The sequence below is a fragment of the Tamandua tetradactyla genome, chromosome 14 (assembly GCF_023851605.1).
Source record: "Tamandua tetradactyla isolate mTamTet1 chromosome 14, mTamTet1.pri, whole genome shotgun sequence".
NCBI lineage: Eukaryota > Metazoa > Chordata > Mammalia > Pilosa > Myrmecophagidae > Tamandua > Tamandua tetradactyla.
The window spans coordinates 23,253,960-23,278,357 of NC_135340.1; the positions used below are offsets into that span (position 1 = coordinate 23,253,960).

The 24,398-nt window shown below is 39.8% G+C and overlaps 1 protein-coding gene across 7 annotated transcripts in view; it reads right to left on the bottom strand.

Moving 5' to 3' along the window:
* Positions 1-439: 439 nt before the first annotated feature.
* AP4S1 (adaptor related protein complex 4 subunit sigma 1) overlaps positions 440-24,398 on the bottom strand; it is a 49,049-nt gene continuing 25,090 nt past the window's right edge. For 5 of the 7 annotated variants that reach the window (XM_077127030.1, XM_077127028.1, XM_077127025.1 and 2 more), the window contains 5 exons: positions 19,598-19,800; positions 16,840-16,926; positions 15,308-15,376; positions 10,795-10,806; positions 440-2,264 (listed from right to left, as the gene is read on the bottom strand). In XM_077127030.1, coding sequence (XP_076983145.1) covers positions 2,136-2,264; positions 10,795-10,806; positions 15,308-15,376; positions 16,840-16,926; positions 19,598-19,735 — 435 coding nt within the window. In that variant the 5' untranslated portion in view covers positions 19,736-19,800 and the 3' untranslated portion in view covers positions 440-2,135. The other 2 variants (XM_077127027.1, XM_077127026.1) reach the window with 2 other exon arrangements.

A 24,398-nucleotide genomic window follows, 5' to 3' on the forward strand; every position in this document is an offset into this window, starting at 1 on the left:
ATTAAAATCTGTGCCAGGATGTAATTCAACTACTATTTTGGTGTGACCCAAAAATTAATTTTGTTCACTCCCTAGCTACTTCTGGTGTACCACTTTGAACAGTCACCTGAATATGCTACTGATTAAGTGCCTATCAACTAGGACAGTGTTTCCCAACTATGTCTCAAAAAGACCTCCAAAGCACTTTGGTCTAGAATGGGCTTTCCCCAGAACCTTGGCTGCTTAATACACAGGTGGATCTACACACACACACACCACTGTTTCAGTAAGATAGAAGAAGCCTTACCTCTGCCCTGAATGAGTTCAGAACAACTCAGTCACCATGATTGGTTGTCTGGGTCTTCAGGCAAACTTTGAAATATGTAAATAGATTTTTAGAAAATGATAGAAAGTAAAGGACTTAAAACACAATATCCCCGACACCCTCCCCACCATCCCCATTTCTGCTCTCTCTTAGAGGACTGAATGTTGGCGCTGAAAGGACTCTTTGGGGCACTACTTAGTATGGCAAAATATCTTAACGTATCCAGACTTTTCTTCCAGTGTGCTTGCCCTTCCATCTCAACATATGCCTGGTCATGCTTTACTAAGCTCTATGCTCTACTGCTGATGAACAGCAAATGCATATAGAAAGGGTTTAGGGGGTGCAGGACATTGTATTCTACAATGCTTTGGCAGTTTTCTTTGCTTTAAGACATTCCAGGACAAAGGGTTTAAAGGAATCAATAAGAGTCAGGGAAGGACAGAAAAATCCATTTCATGCCAGGCTGGAGAGATGCTCTCTCATATTCTATTCTTACACTTTGAACTAAAGGTAAATTTCATTAATAAGCTAACTTGTAAGACATATCCTTTAAAATGTGGCAGAAAGGACAGTTGTTAAGACTTCTCTTTTAATGTTTAATCATCCATTATTTGATAGTAACATTCTCTAGAGTTAACTATATGATGGCATTGTAATTGCTGAGTGCCCTTAAAATGGATGTCAGAGACCTCTAGAAACTGGCAAATAAGATAAAATTTAATTCTGCAATCTTCATTAGGTAGATGATATACTAAAATTTTGCAAAAGTAGGTTTTGTTAAGACTTTTCTTAGGAAACATTCAGAAAACAATGTTATTTAAAATGTTATATGTGATTGTCAATTTAAAAGTTTTACTGGCTGATAGCTGCCACACATTCTTCCCACTCTCATCCTGCTTTTGTTGTAATGTGCAAAAGAAAGTACAGTTGGAACTTAAGTGCTTTGCTGATGGGAATATAAAATGGTGCAATCGCTGTGGAAAAGTTTGGGAGTTCATCCAAAAGTGACCTACCTGGCTATTCCACTCTTAGGTACACACCGCAAAGAAATGAAGGCAGAGACTCAGATACTTGTACACCAATGTTTATAACAGTGTTTTCACAACAGCCAAACGGTGGAAACAGTGCAATTGTCCATCGATGGCTGAATGGATACCAACAAGATGTGGTATATCCAACAGCTATACAAATGAAAGAAGTTCTTATACATATTACAACATGGAGGAACTTGGAAAACATGCAAGGGAAATAAGCCAGAACACAGACAAATATCATATGATTCCACTTACATGAAATATCTAGAATAAGAAACTTCATAGAGCAAAAGGTATGGTAGAGGTGACTACCAGGGGATGAGGGTAAGGAGAATGGGGGGTTATTGTTGAGTGGGTGGAATTTCTGCTTGGGGTGATAAAATTTTAGTAAAAAAGATGGTTATAGTAGCACAACACTTTGACAAAGCAATGCCACTGAACTGTACCCTTAAAAATGGCTAAAATGGTTAATTTTGTTATAGCATGTTGCAACAATAAATTTTTTTAATACTTGAAAGAAAACAGACCAAAACCCAAATTTTAAAGGGGGGGGAAAGCCCAACAGTTAGAAAATAAAACTTAAATTTCAGTTTAGATTAAAATGTTCCTTGTACATTATATTTTAAAACACAGTTTTCTATTTAGGAAATGTGGGAAATACCTATTTATAATGTCTTTGAAAGGGTACCCAATTTTGAAATGTGTGGTCTTCCAGATTCTTTTGGGCTACAGATGTTGAGAGGTATTTCATGTGCATTTCGTATAAATCAGTGTTGTCTGGCGGGGACTTTCATTATTCAGCTTTCTGACATCTTATCAAAAATTAGTAGAGGGGCAAGAATTCTTGCCCGGTTAGTTTCCACGATGCAGCCATTTAACACCATCTCATCCAAAATGATGTGTACTTTATCCAAATTAAACATTATCTGGAGTTAAATTAAGGAAATTAGTTTTAGAGTTTAAAAAAAAAAAAGGTTAACTTTCAGGAAATAATACCTTATGGCTTAGCCTGGAGTTTTTCCAGTATAAATTATTCTAAGCATGTGGCTTTTACAGAATTCCTCAAATTAAGGTTAAAATTGGTCTGTACATTACTTTCCTATACACACACACACACACTCAAGTTTCACTTTGGTTATGTTAACTGGAAGAAATGGAACAGCTTTATTTTTTAACCAGAGGGAGAGGGAATCTAAAGCTGTAGAACAAGTGACGTTTGGCAAAAACATGACCTGACCTCAAAAAAAAGTAGCCTCTCCAGACAATAGCAATAACTAGTTGAATACTACTTATTGTGTCCCAGGCAGTGCCCAGGTGTTGATAGTGCTGAGTACTTTATATACTTGATTTCAAGCTCTACAATCCTACGATGTACATATTATGATGTTACACATTATCCTCATTTCCAAAAGAGCAAAGAGGCTCAAAGCCATTGTCCAAGGTTATAGGGCTAGTAATTGCCAGAGCTAAGATGTAAACTCAAAGGTTTAGGCTTGAATGCTCTGTGCCCAAGCTTTTCAGCAAGGGCCTGAGGCCAAGGAGTAAGACAAACCTCAGCCCCCAACCTCCACCCAGACAAATGCCTTTACAGCCTTTTATCTTCAGCTACCTTCTCTGTCAGACAATCTGAAGAAAAAGTAAATATGTGGAGAAATGAATGAAGAAGGCAAGCCACGCTGACTCAATTCTCAAGTAGATTAGAATTCTGAATTTCAAGAGTATGTCTTTAAATGGACACTTCATAGAATACTCATTTGAGAGTTATGGAGCCACTTTAACTTACTGGAAGATCATCATAGGGTATATGGAAACAGGAAAGCATTGTTGGTAATATCGGTCTAATTAGAGCCAAATTCTTCCCCCAGAATCTCTTTACTTGAATACCTAAATTAATTTCTTTTGTGACAGAGGAGTTACTGGAGTGAGATGACAATGATTCAATGTTTCTGGATTCTATACTTTAATATCTTAAGTGTTCATCTCTATTAAAAGCACTTCTTGGTCTTTTATGAAAACAGCTGACAGACTGTTTCAAATAGACAAACTTTATTTAACATGAATGCTTAAATGCACTCATAATTGAACTATAGTGGATATGTTTCGTAATCAGTGACTCTTCTTAAAGTGAATCATTACAATTTGATTTTTTTTCAGTATTTCCAGATGTCCAAAGTCAACACTGTATTTGCTTAATGAATATACAGAGATTGGGACAACTCTGTGAGTAACTTTTTAAGTTTCTATTAGGTTCTGCATTAATATGTCATTAAGTTCTGGGCAAATAGTCCTCCAGCAAAATAAACTATTTTTCTGGGGCCCATGGGAACTGTCCCTAAGTGACCCAGAAAAAAAAAAAAAGCTTTACTCTGATACACCTATTAATAATGCCTTCCAATTACATAGATGATTGCTTTGTCCCATAGTCTAAATGGGACTCGAATGTTAAGCCCTTGACTGAATCCTGTTCACCAGACCCAGAAGCCAGAACTTAAAAGCCAAGACCAAGTGGGGATGATAGCCAGGTACAAAGAAAGAGTTGGGGAAGCACAGCTGGCTGTGTGAAAAATGGCCCCTTATCTTCACTGAGGGCAATGAAAGGCTTGGTGCCTTTGAAAATTTCAGCTCATCCAAAATAACTTTTTTTGAGACAGAAGGACACCTAATTTTAATTTGTTTTATTTGAATAAGTTCAGGGTTCAAACTGCTCTGAGGACTGTTCCATCTTTGGCAAGCAGTTGTTCAGGTGTGTCCCCTTGAGCAACCAGCCATTTGTTTTGAAGTTCATATCTGAATTTACTGCTGAATCCTATCAGTCACCGTCACCCGCACAGCGCAGGGACAAGGCCTTTCATCAACCCCCTGAAGACATGAGTTGCTCAGTGAGATCACTCTGAACTGTGGGCATGTGACCGCCTGTCTGAGTATCTGGCTCAAACCGTCAACAATCATGCAGCTGGCACTATATAGGGGAACCAAGATGAAATAAAAAATGAGGCTGAAAGCTGATTTCCTCCTGGAATCACGTGACACCTTTAAAATAAGAACCCAGCTGTTGTTCACATCTTGTTTGGGTTTATAAGGGATGTGTACACACTGATAAAGCCAAGAGTAATGGCAGCTGGTCCAAATACCAAGTGAGCAGGGGCCAAGAAATCCCCTATACACCAAGCCCCATGGCCATAACCATAGGCAAACAAATTTCAACCCTGACATTTGACCAGGAAGGTCCAGACTGCCAGTCTATTTTAATGTGTTGAGCTTAGAGTGACTATTTTAAGAGGGTCTTAACTCCATGCTATACTGAACTCTGAACCCTAAAGATCCTTAAGGTAACATGTTTACTCTTAGGGGTTTTATAAGATGGGCAGTATTGTGAACTGGAAACGGCCCCTCCCAAAGAGCACAGTCACTAAGCCCTGCAGTCTCACAACCCTGAGACTGCAGGGCCTTTCAGAATTTCTGTTATATGGATTGGTGTTGCAGCATCATAGGGCCCCTGTAATATTTAATATTAGTGTCACTCTGACATCAGTTTTTATTATTAAAGTTACTGAGATGTTTATGGATCCTACATTGGAATTGTGATCTCTGTAGCATAAAACACTCCCCAACATAGTATTTTAACACCACTCTGGTGTTAAATTCCAGGGCAGAGTCTAGTCTACAAATAAAATTTCTAACTCTTGACTTTGGTCTCAGATCCCTTGGCTTCTTTATAATTTTTTTAAAAAGATTCTAGCTAAACAAGTTTTCTCGGTACAACTAAGTAGAGTAGGAAAAAACTTACTCTTATTAATTACACTTTGATATAATTTCCTATGAAATTAGATAAACTGCCAAGGGCCACCACATTCACATTTCCCATAAAAGATCAAATACTAATATACAGAAAACAATCATTGTGACAATTCTGCACAGTCCTGGATATTCTCTCCTTGGAATATAGCCTTCCATTCACTTTTATGCTCAGCGTTATCTCTTGCTAAATTAGGCCATTAAAAAGGAGTGGGGTTTTTTGCTGTTTATTTTTTAAGTAGGTTTTGTTTAAAGACCCATCCATGTTTCAAGTACAAGAGGGGATCCATGTGTAATTTTGCTTAAAGTTTTCATAGGCTTATGTAAAGTTACACAAATATAAAAATCAGTGCTGGGTCAAATGAGCCTGTGTTTCTCCTCCCTCTGTTCCTTCTAGTAACTTACAGTCACTTTCCCCGAATAAAACAGAAGTCAGAAGCATGAAATGAAAGGAGTGGGAGTAAGGTGGAGGAAGCTGGTGGGGAGAAAGGGTTGCAGATGGTTATGACATCTAGACAACTCACAGAACACATTTAAAAGAAAGAAAGGAAATAGCTAAGGCTAGTGGGAGCAAAAAAACACGGGAGGCAGAACTGTTTGATCTGGAACATTCACTTCCCTTTCCCAGGCTGACTCTCTTGGAGACTTTTCATAATCCTGAAACTCTGATCACTCATGACAGAACTGGCTAGAACGCTCATGCTGTCCAGCCTGGGCCCCTCTTCCCCCGGTGCCTGAACCAGCACTCACCCCCTCACAGCTCTGCTCTTACTTTATAATTTTTCAGAAGGGGGAAAAAAAAAAGATGTTTAGAAATCTCTGAATGTGAACTCCACTTTTGGAGAGAGCGCTCTTAAGACATTCACAGGTACTGCCTTCAAGATTTTCACCATTTCAGACTTCTCCAAAGACTTGGTTTTGGTCTAAAACTTCTCTAATTCAGGAAAAAGATTCTGGGCAACACTAAGACACTATGGTGACAGGCAATTGAGAACTGTTTTGCTGGCAATCCAATTCCCACATCTATTCTAGATTATGAATTAAAAGAAAAATGTTAAATTTAACCTTACACCTAATCTACAGCCCTAGAGTTGGGCATCCTGGAAGCCTAGAGGCTGCTACCAGCTGTGCCCCAAAGTAGCTCTATGGATTGGGCCACGTCACAGAACCTCTCTGGACCTGAGCCTCGTGATCTAAAAAGTGAAGTTTTACCTTGTACCTGGGTTTCTTTCAGCTCCAGTGTATTCTAATCAGGTAAGCTTCCGGGAGAGAGGGGCCAGTGTAGTCCTTTGTCACACTATCGAGGCATTTTGAATTGGTCACAGTCTCCACCATACCGCCAAAGAGATCCTTTTGCAATGACTTCATTCATTATCGCTGTAACTCTTTTGAGAAAACATGCCAAGATGTTCAGTTCATTTAGAAACTGCTGCTTCAGTGCTGGATGACTTCCCCGGAGAACTTCTTTATTCTTGCCAGTATTTCCATAGCTACTTGTTTGAGCAAGGAATTTTGCAATTGCTCATTAAGCCATGCAGACATGATCTCCTTATTGGAGAAGGCCTCCTCTGGCTTCTGCACTTCTAAAAGTATTTGGGACTCTTTAGGATGGCAATGAAGGAACAAGAAGTAGGCGCCCCACCATGAGCCCTGGGTCCTCATCGGGTCCAGCCGCAAATCCTGGTGGTGCTGATGACCTGTATTTGTGTGCACCGTCCTTCCTGCAGGGAGTGCCCCCTGGTAGGGAGTGGCTGAGTCACCCAGAGGGCACAGAGCACTGGGCCCTTTCTAACCACCACCCTGCAGTCAAGCCGGTATCAGGCAGGTGCTTTCACATCACCCATATGAAAACTGTACGGTTCTAGAATTAACTAGAATTAGTAATTAGAATTAACTGCACTGGCTTTGGGCTTTAAGGGTTTATAAAATTTTAAAAAACATGAATTTCCTGAATATATTTGTCAGGCAGGAAAACTTTCTAGATGATAAGCCTGCTCTATATTTGTGGAGGAGGGGATGCCAGAGTAAAAATAGGGCCTCTGGCCTGCTCCCTGCTTCTCCTCTGATGCACGCATGTGGACACCCGGCCACCATCCTACCCTTCCTATCACTCTGGCCCCCGTCTTGGGAAGAGGGTATAGTCCTGCACAGGTCCCTCGTAGTAGGCTCTGGGCTATCTGGATTAGAAGTTCTGGGGACCCAGGTAGTCAGACTCAACCAGCTGGTTAAGAAGTGGATGGGGTCCCAGTAGGTGCTGGGTGGCAGCCTTGCCTCATGCGGAGGGTTGCTGCTGCACGGCAGCCAGAGTAGAGCATTCTAAAGCTTAGGGCTGAGGAAATAGACCCTCGCTGTTTATGTCCACAGGCAGTTCTCCTGGATACCATTCCAGCCAAAATGAACCAAATCTTTACGCCTCTTTAAAGGCACAGAATACCAAAATGTAAGGTTGCCTGTCAAGGTTTTCTATTCCTCCACCCATACAGTTGGAAAGCATTAAATTGAGGAGGAGTTGATACACGTCCCCCACAGCACCGTTCACTGCCCTGAGGAAGTACAGAAATGGGTGGAGGCAGCTCCTCTGAATTATGAATTACCTGGAGAATTCAGCAAGCCTCCTGGGGCTCCAGAACTAAGCACACTTTGGAAAGTTCACCAACCGGATGAACTTGGAATTTGAAGTCTTAGTAAATCTACAATGGTATGTAAGAGGGCAAAGTTTCCTACAGAAACAGGGTTTTGTGGTCTTCAAACATTTCAGCCACGAGGGAGCAGCTAGTGAAGTGGACAGGAGGTCATTCACAGCATGTGATGATTTAGGTCACCGACTGCTTGGCCCATGAGGGGCAGTTTGCTCCCCCCACCTGGCACCCGTACATCAGAGGGTTTCGCTTAGTAGGAGGGTTTCTAACAACTCAGAACTTCCATCATGATTTCTAGTGCTTAGATCATTTCTTTTTGAAATTCCATCTGTCTTCCTTTGTGATGCTAGATTTACTAGAAGTAGAACCAGGGAGAAATGTAAATGGTATCCTTTATTTTTCAAAGTCTAACTGCAGGTCCTGGAAAACGGCCACGTCCTTAAAAGGCTTCCAGGCAGAAAAGCTTCTGGAAAAAAAAAGTCTGCAAGTAAGGGGCTTCTTGGGAGTTTCATGAGGTGTTTGCTTGCATCTTCCTGTTGTACCAAAACCAAGCCTTAAATCTTGCCTATTCTATGTGGGTTGACAAGGAAGTCTTTTTTAAGCCTCAGCAAACACAAAGATGATTATATACTTTTAGGGTTGGGAGAACCAGTATCAGGTTGTAATTTTCTGAATAGCATGGAATAGAGCTGCTTGTATGTAACCTTTCCAGGCTTAAGAAAGCGCTCCTCCCAGAGCACGGCCCAGCAGCACTAGTGTCTCCAGCAGGCTTGGATGCATGCAATCAGAAAGGGGATGTGGAACATCCTGGGTCTCTACAGAGAAGGAGGAAACTGAGATGGAGATTCAGAAAGGCTCCCCTATTTTACTGTCATATAACTAGTCTGCCATAGTCCTCTTTGTGACAGGTAAAGAGAACTATGCATAAAGTATAAAAGACATGGGATTTTTTTTTTTTTTTTTTGGCTTCAAAGACAGAAAGAGTTTATTATTACTACACATGTAGCAGGAAAGCAGAGAGACTAATGGTCCAAAATCTGTCTCCCCGAGTTCAGGGGTTCAAAGTTTTTATGGAAGACATGGGATTTTAATGTGATTTTTTTCTTCAGATGGCTGTGGGTATTGTGCCTTAAGGATGTGCATAGAAGACAGGTGTCCCATGCCCTGCCTTGCCACCTGCTCTATTTCTGTTCCACTGGAGAAGCAACTGAAATGATGCCCAGGGCAAAATCATACACTTTAAGGTCTGGAAATATTTAGTTCCCTTCTCAAGTGATGTAAACTTCCTAATTGCTCCCATGGACAAGCCTAAGTAATTCTTAAGGACAGTCAATGCATAATTTGCTTGGAGAGGAAGGAAGGACGATAATGAAACCAGATGAGATGAGGGGTAGAAGATATAAATTGTGTCTCTTGGTGTGGAAATTAAATTCAAACAAGAATGCTGAAGTTCATTACCTGACCTTATGTTACATACCAACAGGATACAAAGATACATACATGCGCCTCTACTGCTAATAAACATCTAGTCTATATAAAACAGGAACACAACTAATCCAACTATAACATCTATCCTGTTATATCGGACACACTTCAAGTCTTGGGATATCTACACTTGTACATAGAATTATATAGCTACATAATTCTAGTTACCTAGAATTAGCGTGTCATCAAATATTAAGGCTTAGAGCTTCTCTAGGCTATTTCTCTAATTTTGAGATGAAGGGGGCTGTATGACTTGCCTGATACACGTGGCAGGGCCTAAAGTGGAACTAGGGTTTCTGTATTTCCAGCACAGTATTCTCTAGCCCTTGCTATCTTCCTTATGGCTTCTTAAGTCAAAAGGCACATATATTTTTTTATGCCACTGTAAAAGAGAGATTTATTTTGAACTGCCACCTAGTTAAAAAGGCATGTTAGGGCAATGGTGGCTCAGTGGCAGAGTTCTTGCCTGCTGTGCCAGAGACCCGGGTTTGTTTCCCGGTGCCTGCCCATGCAAAAAAAAAAAAAAAGGCATGTTACATGCCAAATAAAAGTACGTCCTAATGTACACCGTCTTGGTTCTCCGAGGTCAAAAGGATCATAAATTTAGGCTACCCACCACTAGAGGGCACTCAGATTTCCCAAGTTAATTCAACAGACTTCCAAATAAAGTCTGAAAATATATTTTACTGACGTGAAGTTTCCTATCAATAGTAAAAGGTAAATGGCCATTTCTCAAAAATATTAAGTGGCTGCAAACACTGCTTCCAGGCATAGGTTTCTAATTAACATATATAAAATTGTTATAATATTAAGATACTGTTTTAGATTCAAGCTTAATATGTTCTCAAAGGGTTCCTTTATTGCTTTCAAGTGGTAAGCAGATTTTTTAAATAAAAGATTAAATGTTAACTTGCCTCCAAGTCACTCAAACAAAGCTTAGTGGGCTCCAGCCAAAACGGGCCAGCCTGCGGTATTCTAAGCAAATCCATGGTGTTGGGGTGTGTGGACACTCTGACTTAAGAGGGAGAAAGAGAAGAAAAGGAGAGCTTTCCTACAACAAGAAATGAAAACCAACCAGGCAATGTGTTCCCCCTCCCAGATTATCATCCCTGAAGACGTTATTCGGATCATATGGGGCATTTCTGGAGATTTATACCCAGACCATGAAAATCTAGTCTCTCCGAGGACCAAGCACTTTTTAGCTGTGTTCTTTAAATTCTGAAAAGAGCCTATTCCATTTGCTTAGAAGAAGTTAGATGAATAAAAACAGCTATCATTAGCTGCCTTACCCTTTTAACTATCATAGCCCTGCCTTGGGGATACAAAAAAACGAATCTTAAGAATTGTTGCTATTAAAAAAAAAAAAGGCAGCGGTTCTGCAGAGCACCTGTACCTGGCTATCTCATCATGGTTGTTGACTGACATTTTGGATTTCTGCTGGCTCGTTTTCTGACACGTGGCACTTACCTCATCAGGACTGGAGTGTACTTTGCACAGAACCATGAAAAACTTGGCTCACAGTACTGAAAAAGGATACATCTAATTCACTCTGGAAAAGAGAAAAAGAGTGCAGTGGGTGAGACCGAGGCACTGGGACACAAATCATTTAGGATAGTTAGGGAGTCCTCTGGCTTATGGGTCTGGAAGCAGATATGAGGGGCTGCCTGAGAGCGGGAAAGCCCTGCTTTAAAAAAAGCCTGCCGTTTGTGTGGCATGTGAGTATATCTTAATACACTGCATTTAAAAAAAAAAAGCTTGCAGTTCAGAGGAATTTATAAGCCAGAACAACCCATCTTTAGAAAGTGGAGGAAGTAAACTAACTCAACCTTTACAGATGGCAGGAAGCTAGGTGTGTGTGGAAAAACCTTTGAAATGCGCGTACCCTTTGAATCCAGCAATTTCACTTCTGGAAGTTTATCTTAAGGAGATACTTAGTGGCAGAATGATGCATGAGAACGGTGTTCAGGTAATGCTTATAACTGTAAATGACTGATAATAAATAGCCTAAGTGTCTATCAAGGGGGACTAGTTAAATAAATTATAGAAGTCCATAAATAATGATATAGAGACAAAAGTACTGATATATGAAATAAAAAGCAAGTTATAAAATGGCATACATAATGATATATATGGAATATCATCCGAAGTATATATATATACATATAGACAGACAAATATAAGTTATACTTTAAAATAGATTGGGGTGGGCAACAGTGGCTCAGAGGCAGATTTCTCGCCTGCTGTGCTGGAGACCTGGGTTCGATTCCTGGAGCCTACCCATGCCAAAAAAAGTAGATTGACATGGACATAAAGTCTAAAAGGAAATATACCTAAGAGCAGTTAACAATAAATAATGGGCTTACAGGTAACTTTCTTCCCCTTCTTTTTGCTTGTAGGAATTTTTAATTTTTATAATGAAATGGATATTTATGAAATGAAAAATTCATAGAGGGAGAAAAAAAGAAAATAGAATTAAAATCACATTTGAAGGTTTGTAAAATGACTAGCAGTTCTGAAAATTCTGTTGCCGCCTCTTCAACAGCAGAGCCCCCTCCTATGCAAGCTGTCCCCTCTGAAGCTGACTGGGTTGGCCTTCTATTTTGAAAATGTGATGCTAAGATGCTCCTCTCAGCTTGGACAGCATGAGGCTGATGTCCAAATTTAAGATTCGGAAACTCTCTAAGCTTAAAAATAGCCCTAGAAAGAATGATTAAAGCACACAGGCCTAGGGCGGACCATGGTGGCTCAGTGGCAGAGTTCTCACCTGCCATGCCAGTGACCTGGGTTCGATTCCTGGTGCCTGCCCATGAAAAAAAAAAAAAAAAACCCAAGCCTAAAAATACATTTTAGATGACAAGGCATTCTCTGTGAGTAGAACGGATCCTATTTTTCTTTCCCATAGTAGTCTTTTCCCTCCTCCTCCTCCTCCTCTTCTTTCTGTTACGTCATCCTAAACCAGGCCATTCATTACTGCTGTCCAATTCCTGGTTTAAATTAAATTTTATTCTTTAGTTTTACTGCTTATATGATCACTGACATGCTCCCTAGAATTAAAGCCATAATTCAGCAACCTGCTATTTATTCTTATTTACTGAATTTAATAATAATAATAATAATTTTTAAAAAGCTCAGCAATGATAGTGCTTGTACCCGCTTTTTCGTCTTCCAGATTTACAAGACTGCTGTTTGGGAAATTGTGTTCTTCTTGGTGGGTGTCACCTGGGAGTAGCTAATCATGGCCAGCTCTGAACCACAGACCTTGACCTGCAACTAATCTGTCTAAACAAGACTGCAGTCACCACAAGATAAGGAGGAACCAGAGCTATGCTGGTCAGTATGGTAGCCGCCAATCACAGGTGGCTGTTTAAATTAATAACAATTAAATAAAATTTTGGTTTCTCAGTTACAGTAACCACATTTGAGGTGTTCAAGAGCCCCATGAGGCTAGTAACTGCCATACTGAACAGCACTACAGAAAGTTCTGTTGGACACGCTAGTCTACAGTGCTCAATCCAAGCAACCAATACAGAAATGGATTTTAAAGCTGGTCTCAATGCCCCTTGGTCGCTCAAGGCCAGTCCCTGGAATGGCTTGACCTCTGGACCTCTTTCTGCTTTGGAGGAAACAACGCCTCCCTAACCAGATGCACTACCATGCCACAGGCCACCAGGCAGCTTCACGGCTCCAACCCTGACTTAGGAAGCGGCTGACAGCATGCAGGCTGCACTAATGCACTAGTTCTCAGATTTCGGCATAAGTCAGGATCACCTGGAAGACTCGTTAAAAGACAGACGGCTGGGCCTCAATGCAGAGTTTCTGATTCAGAAGTCTGGGTGGAGTTCCAGAATTGAAGTTTCTAACAAGTTCTCAGGTGATCCTGATGCTGCTGGCCCAGGAACCACGTTTTGAGAACCACCACTCTAAGGCAGTGAGAGCAGAGCTCGTTGATTCTTCATGGGGCATGATTCTTGAAGAATCAAAAGAAAAGCAATGAAACAGTTTTGAAAGGCAGGCTTGTGCCACTGCAACTTCTCAAGACTTTCCAACCAAGGCTTGGGAAAACCTGTTGCAATAAAGTAAAACACCTTCACTGACTCCATTGAAAAGACAGTTGGATTTTAAACTTACTACGAAGCTAGTAATCAAGACAGTGTGTTACTGGTATAAAGAGAACACAGAGATCAATGGAACATAATTGAGCATCCAGAAATGAACCATTACATTTGTGAGCAACTGATTTTTGAAAAGGGTGTCAAGTCAATTCATGAGGGAAGAAAAAAATCTTTTTACCAAATGGTGCTGGAACAACTAGAGAGACGCATGCAAAAGAATGAAGTTAGTCCCCTACCTTATAACATATACAAAAATTAACTAAAAAATAGATCATAAACCTATGTGGAAGAGCTAAAACCAAAACAAACAAACAAACAAAAACCTCATAAAGAAAACACAAAAATAAACCTTCATGACCTTGGGTTAGACAAAGCCTTTTTTAGATACAGCACCAAAAATGTAAACAAGAACAACAAAAAAATTAGATAAATTGGATTTCATCAAAATTAAAAACATTTGCACTTCAAAGAACACCATCAAAAAAGTGAAAAGAAAAGAGAAGAGAAAACAATGTGAAAAGACAACCCACAGAATGGGAGAAAATATTTTCAATCTTATATCTGATCAGGGAGTTGTATTCAGAATATAGAACTGTTATCATTAAACAATAAAAAGACAACCCAATTTAAAAATGAGCAAAGGAGATGAACAAAGAAGATAATAGAAAAGCAAATCAAAACCAAAATGAGGTACTACTTCATACCCACTAGAATGGTTATAATAAAAAGACAGTTAAATGTTGGCAAGGATATGGAGAAATCAGAACCCTTATACATCGCTGATGGGATTGTAAGATGGTACAGGAGCTTTGGAAAACAGTCTGGCTGTTGTTCCTCAGAAGGTTAAACATGTGACCCAACATTTCCACTCCTAGGCACATACCCAAGAGAAATGAAAACATATATCCACTCAAACATTTATACATGAATATTCATAGCAGCATTATTCAAATAGCCCAAAAATGGGGGGGGGGGGACCACATGTCCATCAGCTGGTGAATGGATAAGAAAATCGAGCATATCCATACAGTAGAACATTATTCATCAATAAAAAGGAAAGAAGTACTGACAAATACCACAACTTGGACGAACCTTGTAAACATTATGCTAAGTTGAAAGTACTCAACCACAAAAGATCACATATTGTAAGATTCTATTTATATCAATGTCCAAAACAGGAAAATCTATAGAAATAGAACGCAGACTAGTTGTTACCTAAGATTTGGGGCAGAGGGGATGGGGAGTTGGGGAAAAATGGGGAGTGACTCATAAGGATTTCTTTGGGAGATGATGAAAATATTCTAAAATTGATTGTGGTGGGTACACGGATAGTTCAGTGAGAGAATGCTCGCCTGCCATATGGGAGACCCAGGTTCGATTCCTGGCCCATGGACACCTCCCCCCCCAAAAAGTTGATTGTGGTGATGGTTGTACAACTCTTTGTAACTAGTAAAAACTATGGAACATACACTTGAAATAGGTGAATTGTCTGGTATATGAATTATGTATTAATAAAACTGTTACCAAAAACCCAGATTGTTAGAAAAGAATTCAGGTACTCCTTAAGGGAATATTGGTTTTAAACATCAAAGCAAGGGTTTGGTTGGAAATAATTCTAAAGGGTAGACAGTCCCTGTCCCTTAGTGGGGGAAGCATAAGGAAGAAAAGAGTGTAAGTTAAGATAGCAAAATCTCATAATTGAGAGAAAAGAAATCCAAGAGATTCTTAGTCTATTTGAACTGGATCTTTATAAAGATCTAAGGCATAAGTAGATTTGTAACACTTCGGATGAGTGAGAAGGAAAGGTAAAGAATATAATGGTATTCTAACTTTTACTTATAGCTTTACATTAACATGCTGGTGACACTGACCCAGAGAGACCCAATTTTATGGAAATTGGACTGAGGAAGAAAACCAGTTTTGGGCCATTAGACTTACCACTCGGCTGAAGTACTCATCTAAAACTTCCACAAAGTTATGGATGAATTCATAAATAGCCATCTCGTTCTGGAACACAAGAGGAAGGGCACAATTAATCTCAGTGTGGTCAGTGTGGAAGTTGGACACAGAGACGCCAATCAGCTCCCCTCCCAGGTTCAGCGCACGTGGGGTAGTGAGAAGAAAATGTGAGCAAAGCAGCTTCACACCGATGTGTATTCGGAATAGTTCCATTGCTCACTTGTTTAAAAGAAGCTTATCAATAGGAGAAATGTAGAAAACTGCAACCTCTAAGTTTTTTTAAAGTCCAGGGTAAATCTAACCAGATTGAAATCTGAAGAGTCTAGTGCTAAGGGTTCTCAGCTCTTCTCCCTGATTTCATCACCAACTGGCTTAAACAGTTTTTCAGATTCTCCATGCTATCATTTTTCCATCTATAAAACACGATGGGGAAACCACCTCAAAGTTTCATTCTTGGATTTAAGAAACAATCCACTGAGATTTTAGAGTATTTTTTATCTTAAACACCCTTTCAGGGATTCCACGGTGAGATGTGCTATTGATCTGGGACTGACATTTGTGAAGAGGTGAACTCGATCGGATGGCATGTAATCACAAGGCAGTCAATTTGACGCCTACTCTGGTTTTTGACATGTTAGTCTATATTTAATGCCACAAGCGACTGGCCTCTACTCTCAGCTGAGCTGTCCCACTGAGTGACACTGCAAGGGCGAGGCACTGGCATTGCTTGGGACAGAAGGCAGCTGCAGCTTTGTGCTTCTTCACTTTATAAACTGCTCATCTAATACAAGAAGCATCCTAGGTATTTTTTTTTTCCACACAGCTTTCCCCTACCTCAGGAGGAACCAAGTTCCTTCAAAACGGTTCAAGACTCAGCACCAAGGGATTGAGAAAACCTTCTCAACCAAAAGGGGGAAGAGAGAAATGAGACAAAATAAAGTGTCAATGGCTGAGAGATTCCAGAGTCGAGAGGTTATCCTGGAGGTTATTATTAGGCATTAAATAGATATCGCCTTTTTAGTTAAGGTGTAACAGAGAGGCTGGAAGGGACTGCCTGAAAATGCAGAGCTATGTTCCAGTAGCCTTGTTTCTTGAAGATGATTGTATAATGATATAGCTTTTACAATGTGACTGTGTGATTGTGAAAACCTTGTGTCTGATGCTCCTTTTATCTACGGTATGGACAGATTAGTAAACATATGGATTAAAAATAAATAGTGGAGGAAAAAATGTTAAAATAAATTTTGTAGATTGAAATGCTAGTGATCAATGAAAGGGAGGGGTAAGGGGTATGAGATGTGTGAACTTTTTTCTGTTTTCTTTTTATTTCTTTTTCTGAATTGAAGCAAATGGTCTAAGAAATGATCATGATGAATGAACAAACAAACAAAAACAGTTCAAGAGAATTTTTGGAAGCAAGTAGGAAGGAAATGTCAATTTAAGGAGGAATAAAAATCAGACTGTTATCTCCAAATTTCTTGCATTTTCCATAGGCACTTCTGTTATCTTACCTCAGTGTCATTAACTCCAACCACAATGAAGAGAGCTGCATACTGACGATATATCAGCTTAAAATCCTTATATTCAATGAACGAGCACTGGACAAAACACAATTAGATATTAGTTCCTATAGCTGACAGATATCTTCAAAATGGCATGCATAATTTCTAAGTTTCTGATCTGAATATCTACCAACACACTCCTAGAAATATAGAACATTAAAATATTACACAACCTTTGTTGGGCTGCTCTTCACAACGTTCAGGGGACTACTTGGAAGCATCTCCAGCAGGAGATGAAGCGGTCTTGGGGAAAAAAGTCTGAGTTTCACATGGGTTCCCACCTGTATTCCTTTTCATTCCTTTGCTTGGCTCTGTGTGCGACTCAGCAGGCAAAACTAATGAATTCAGCATTTGAAACCACCTCCAATGTCAAAGTAAGGAAACACAACAAAGATTTTTCTCTTTGTGCCTTCCCTAGGTTCTCTTGGCAACTAGAGTTTAGTCTTTGAAGAACCAAGTATCTGCGGCATACTTATTAAAAAAAAATTTTTTTGATTTCTTTTTTCTAGACAGATGAAAAGAATTGATGTACATTCTTTCTTTTATAAATTATTTAAAGATGGCCTTTGTGTGGCATATGCTAGACAAACTCTCGCACTGTAAACACTGCTGCATATGAATTAATAACTAGTTTACCACCACTGACTTGTAGATAAAACAACTCCCTTCTCATTCACCTCCCTCGTAAAGTCATGGTACAAAGAGTGGTGGGTATGTACCCCGTACAAAGCGTGGACAGGAATCAGGCTGCTGGCTGAAAGCACAGTGCTGCCCTTCGTTTGGCTTTTTGGTGCGTTTGACCAAATGTGACTGAGCATGAACTGTTTGGCTTTGTGTACTGGGATACATTGCTCCCGGGTGCCCGGATGCACCTGGGAATGAAGCTGCAGGTTTTGATTGTGGGAATCTTTCTGTGGGAAGGTTGTTTGAGAGTCAATACCATGGAGGAATTTAAGGCTCTTATTTTAAATTAGGATAAATGTAATAAGCACAGGTCTGTTCGGCAGCAATTTGCTCACTGGAGCCTGTGTGATTTCTGCTCAGTAGGTTCTTTCAAGGAAAGGCAACATATTTGAAAGAACCGAGGAACATTTTTCAAAGCCTCTCAGGAGTTTCTGACATTAAAAAAAAGAAAAGGTATCGGGCAGGCAGTGGTGGCGCAGTGGCAGAGTTATTGCCTGCTGTGCCGGAGACCCGGGTTCGATTCCCGGTCACTGCTCATGCCAAAAAAATAAAAAAGTATCAAAGCATTTTTGTGGCTAAAATAAAAACTGAGCTGAGACCGTGCTCCTTCGGTGCCTGGTTATGCTAAAACCTCAGCAGGTTCAAATAATTTAGAATGCTTCAAAAATATCTAACAGCACATTCATTCCAAAGCTTATATTTCAAAGGGTATGCTATCAGTTAAAATGGTGGTGTTGTTTTTTTGTGTGTGTGGAGGTAAAATGGTGTTTTGTTTTTGTTTTTTTTGTGGAGGCTGTAGGAAAATTCAAATCAGATTACTTCTAAGAGCGAGTTTGGCCTCACTTAAGGTATATGGCTATTAACCCAGACCGCTCCCAGTGTCTGTTTCCTTCTGACAACAACGTGAAGCAGCGTGTGCCAAGGCTGGCCAGGGCAGAAATTCAGAGAGGTACTCTGAGATGTTCCAACTGGAAAATCAATTTAGAAGCCAAGGGAAACACAGTTGCAACATGTAAACTATGAGCACTGATGTAGCTAAATATTTTATGACTCAGCAGTGGTTCCCACAGACAGCCTTTCTGTATACCCAGTGAAATGGAGACCTGACAAAATTACTGGATGATTTAAACAAGTTTTCTAATTCTGACTCAGTTGTTGTGTGATTTCTGACGAATATGAATTTGGAAACTGGATTAAGTAAGTCTCCAATTAAAGCTCTTTGTAAAACAAACTCTTTTTTTTTTTAAAGTCCTATTTATTTATTTATTTATTGGGGTGGGGGAGGGGTGCCTGGGCCAGGAATCCAACCCAGGTTTCTTCCATGGAAGGTGAGCATTCTACCACTGAACCATCTGTGCACCCATATTATCATTTTAATAATTTTCTTTAAACTCCATTTTGGCAGAACGGGCAAATTTGTTGTTTCACATGAATTTTTAACTTCCATGTTCCCATCTACATAATAAAATAGGCCAAGTTCAAGTCAAGTTTGTTTTGTGTTTAAATCACTAGTTCTAATATTACATTGATGGTCTATTTTTAAAAAATGATAACCAGAAAAAAATTGTACCCCAAATGAGAATTATACTGTTATCCTCGAGCACAAAATGGGTCTTGGGTGTTCACCTCCATACCAATTACTGACCTTCATCTTTTGGCTTAAAGAAAGTCACCTGCTACAGTTCCAAAAGCCCAATTCACATGAACAGAAAAAGAAAATATATGTATTAGCAGGAGTAAATTTGAGCTGCCATTTCCATGGTACCTTGAGACAAATATGCTGACCTGGAAAAGAATCCAAGACATTCTCTGGTTTTCCTTGTTTTTATTTTCCTTAAGGGAATGTAAAGAGAGTTATGCTATAGTCTTCATTTCACTTCATTCCTTATTTTCCCTAACAGCTCTTAAAAGAACATCGCTCAAAGAAAATGATGGCCCTTGAGATTCATTATTACTCTTTTTAGTAGATCAGCCACCACTGCTGAGTTGAATGCAGACAGAAAAAAGAGAAAAAGAAAGTTACTTGTTCACTGGATCGAGAAAGACAGCTCTTTATGACTTCTGTTTCCAGAAGTGTCCGCTTATTCATCTCCATGTGTTCATAGTACTTAGAAAGTCGGGTCTGTCCTTGTTTATTCACCATGAGGAAAAATTTTATCATTTTTTTTCCTTTTGGCCTGTATCTTTCCAGATACAGGTAAAAATTTATGGCAAGGGTTGTGGAACCTGGTGGATAAAAGAACAACAGATAAGGCAAGATTAAATTTCTCAAAGGATCATATAAAAATTGTTCCACAACATAGTTACGATTCTTTGATGAATCCGAGTAAATGTGTATCATGTGATAACACTGGTCTTTACTCCTAACAAAGTGAGGTTTTAATAAATAATAAGGAAACATAAATTGTTATTAGTTGTTCCCCAAAACAATTCTGAGTATCCACTTGCTTCCACTCACATTCACTCAATTCAGTCCTCAATCTGATAGGGCACCAACTATGAGCCCAGCACCGGAAGAAAAGGAGATGAAGAAACTAATGTCTGATCATCTGATCTTTACACCTAGCAAAGGTGCTGGGTAGGTAAACCAGTAATAGCAGGATGAGGTGATGAGTTACAGCTGGACAAGTGGACACTTTTATGGGCACACTGAAAGGAGGAAGAAGGAATATCACAGGAGAGTTGGGAACAGCTTCCCAGAGAAGCACGTTTAAGCCAGATCTTGAAGAATGACATTAGAGGGAGAGGCTTCGAGGCAGAGAAATCAGGGATGTGGATATGAAGCTCTGCAACAGCGGTTGCCGTGCAGAGGCTTGGAATGCTGGCAGGAAATTAAGCTATTCAAATAAGATGAATTTGAATTTGGAAATCATGATAAGGGTTTGTTTGTTTTGTTTTAAATTAGAGCAGTTGTGGGTTTACAGAAACAGCAAGCAGGAGGTACAGAGTTGCCATACACCCACCCTCACAATACCGTTTTCCCTGTTCTTTTGCCTTAGTGTGGTACCCTTGTTGCAATTTATGAAACAATATTATTATAATCATGCTACTAACTTAAGCGTTCTTTTACATTGTTGTGTACACCATAACCTAAAATTTCCCCTTTTTGAATATACAATTCAGTGGTGTTAATTACATACCCAAGTTGTGTTTCCATCCCCATCGTCCATTGCCAAAACTTTTCCATGACACTAAACAGAAACTCCATACCAATTAAAAATTAATTCTCCATTCACTTCTTCCACTGGGCTCCTGGTAACTTGAATTCTAGTTTCTGACTTGATGAATATGCTAATTCTGCTTTATTTCATATAAGTGAGATTATACACTATTTGTCCCTTTGTGTCTGGCTTATTTCACTCAACGTGGTGTCTTTAAGGTTCATCCATATTGTCACATGTACCAGCACCTCACTTCTTTTTACGGCTGCATATTCCATTCTATGTATATACCACATTTTGTTTATGCATTTATCTATTGCTAGACACTTGGGTTACTTCCACCTTTTGGCAACTGTGAACAATGCTCCTATGAACATGGTGTGCCATGCTAAAGGTTTTTGCTTGTTTTTGTGCATGGTCCGGGACTCGAACTTGGGTCTCCTGCATGGAAGGCGAGTGTCCTACCACTGAACCACCCGTGCACCCCATGCTAAGGGTTGTAAACGTTATTTTATGGGCAATGGAGATAAGAACCGTAGTAAAGCTTTGTTTCTTTAGTGGTGGAATCAGCAGCAGAAATATCAATTATCATCAAAGTTCTCTAAGTCTTAGAACAAGTTCTATAAGGTACTTTTGTTATCCCCATTTTAAGGGCAAGCAAGCTGAAGCATGGGGAGGTGAAGACACTCAAAATGATTCGGTGATAAACTGCATTTCCTATGAGAAATGGAATGCAGCCCAGAGGCTGAGGCCCATGCGTGGATGCACGGTACCCCCTAACTTCTCTCGTCATTCAGGTGTTCGTGCTTCCGCTTTTATTCCTAACTCCGTTGTTACTCTCATATCTGTTACTCTTACATGCAATATAGATTTTGAATTAACCAATGCAGATGAGCACGGTATAAACCAGAGGCCACTCCTCCTTTTATCATGAACACAACAGCTGGCGCATCTGACAATATCATTTCCACATTTTGCAATATCTGCAAAAATCACTCAGAAGGCCAAGGTTAACACTTTTTTAATAAAAATTTAAAATCTGGAATAATTTTAGATCTACACAGAAGTTGCAAAAATAGCCGCTGTTAGCATCTCACACTAGCACAGAACATTTACCAAAACTAAAAACTAATATTGGTACATTATTATTAACTCAACTCTAGGATCTCTTTGGAGTTCACCAATTTCTCTTCTAATGCCTCTTTCTGTTCCAGGATCCTATCCAGGATACCAAATTAAATTTAATTTTAATGCCTTTTTAGTCTCTTCTGGATTGTGGCAGTTTCTCGGTCTTTCCTGTTTCTTCATTATTCTGAAAGTCTTGAGTAGTACTGGCCGGGTATCCTGGAGGATGTCCCCAAATATGGGTTTGTCTAACAATTTTCCTAAAGTTAGACTGGGTTGGGCTCTTGGAAAAAACACCCCAGAGGTGAAGCCCTTCCCCTCATATTACAGCAGGGGTTGCATGAGAACCATATGACATCACAGGTCCCGTCAAATGTTAACAGTATTAGTCTTCCTTAAGTATATTAAAGACCTTTAATTACTTATATCTTTTTTACCACCCATAATATCAGCTTAGCTTAATTTTTCTTTTTTTCTATATCAAGACGCTGTGAGCATTAGCACTTATTTATGATGTAAATTCCTAGTGAATTCTCTACTGTGTTTCCTCAGCAATCCAAAATTTCTTAAATCTTAGTATTCTTATCTGTAAAATAGGTGCATTAGGCTAGAATACAGACTCCTCTGAGAACACAAGGAAAGCTAATAAATCCTTTCCAGAAAAATGCACAGAGGCAGATATTCGAATGTTTATTACTCAATCTCAGGGAGTCCACAGACCTGCAGGCCATCCATGCAGGGGCCCAGGCTGAGAACCCTGAGCAGGCTGATCACTTAGTCCCTTAAATATAAACAGACTTCAGGATTTTTATTTTTTACTCTGCTCAGGGAAGTCACTTTACCACTACCTGAGATATGTAAGATGACACTCTATACCTGTATTGCAAACAAATGAATGAAATGAGGTAGAGTGAAGATGGCACAGAGGTCATCATGAATTCCTTGCTAAAATTCTTTGATGTGTTCTTGCTGCTTGTCCACAAATGTGAACTCCACTTTTAGTAGCTGCGGTGACAACCTGCTGCCTAGGAGACTGATAAAGGGGGAGGATCACTCCAGGGCTAGGTCAGCCCAGGTAAGCATGTGCAACTGTCTTAGCAAGGGTCTGACGGTGGCTGCTGAGAGTAGGTTTGCAAAGGACTCGACTGTCGGAACAGCAGGCAGAGGCTGACATACAAGGCTCCATCTACTTCTTTCAGCACAAAACATGATTTGTTTTGATGAGGTGTCAATACCTGTTCAAGGGTGGAGTTAAGACTCGTTTACTTACAGGTCATGGCTTGATAAACTGAGTCCTAGTGAAGTAAGCAGATTGCACGGAAGCATTGGACCTTGACTGCAGGAGAGTTTCTGTGAATAATTAGAATGCCAGCAAAACAAAGAGAGAGTATAGCTGTGTACTGGACTAAGTAGCTAAATTAAGCTGGAAACCAGCAAGGATTTTTATAAGCGGATTTTGCTTGCTTAACAAGATAGGAGAATATCCTGGCTAAAAGCTTGAACTTGAGTAGGCTAGACCTGGCTCTGCTACTTCCCTGTCCTGAGACTCCAATTTGGTTGGCCTTTTTGAACTCCAGTTTGATGGCTACCTTTGCAGTGTGAGAAAAGGGAACATACAAACAGCTTTTAGCAAAGGGCCTGGGCCCTTGTAAATGTTCAATGTATGACTGAGCTGTTACTATTTCCTTGTCACAAATAGAAAGAACAGATTATGGGATAATCCTTGGACTAAACTGTATATTATTTTTCTTTGTCCTCCCAGCTCATCTCTTATTTCTTAAACCTTATCAGGCAGATGGTTATTTCACAATTTCAAACTCTAACAGCCATAAAGAGCTATGTTGCTGGCAAAACCTGGTTGCTGTGCTCATTTAGTGTGCAGAACCACCGGCCAACAGCGACGTTATCTAGACCAGCTCAGCTGAGGACATGACAACTGTGCCACCGGGATGGCCTGCGCTCATTCACTCCCTTTTCCAGGAAGACAGCTCACTGCTGAAGGTGGGTTTGCAACATCCTCTTTGTGCTTAATCATTTTGTATCAAGTGCTGCTTTTATTCTCCTTACAAATTATTGCTGGTAAATTAGGGCAGTGACTAGTAAGTTCATACTACCAACCTTTCTTTTACAACTCTTCAGATCTTTTTTTAAGATAATCTTTATGTTTGTGGTGATGGAAGAGTTTGGGAAATGGATGTTGGTGACGGGAGCAAAACATTGTGAATATAATTAACACCAAAGAATTGCCACTTGAAAGTGGTTAAAACAGGAAATGTTACATTGTATATGTTACTACAACAGAAATTAAAAAGAAAGTCTTTATGATAGGTAGAAAGTTTACCATAGTTAGAAGGTACAGTCCTGCACCCTGGATTTCCACTGCCAAGTAAAAGAAAAAAGAAATTATCCTTTTAAAGGTGCTCACGGCCAAACTTTTCCTTTACATGCCCTGGTTGCGTTGTAAAATGAGATGTAAAAAGATTCCACTGAGATGTTAGATCAAAGGATCAAGTTGTTTTCTACCTTACAAGCACAAGA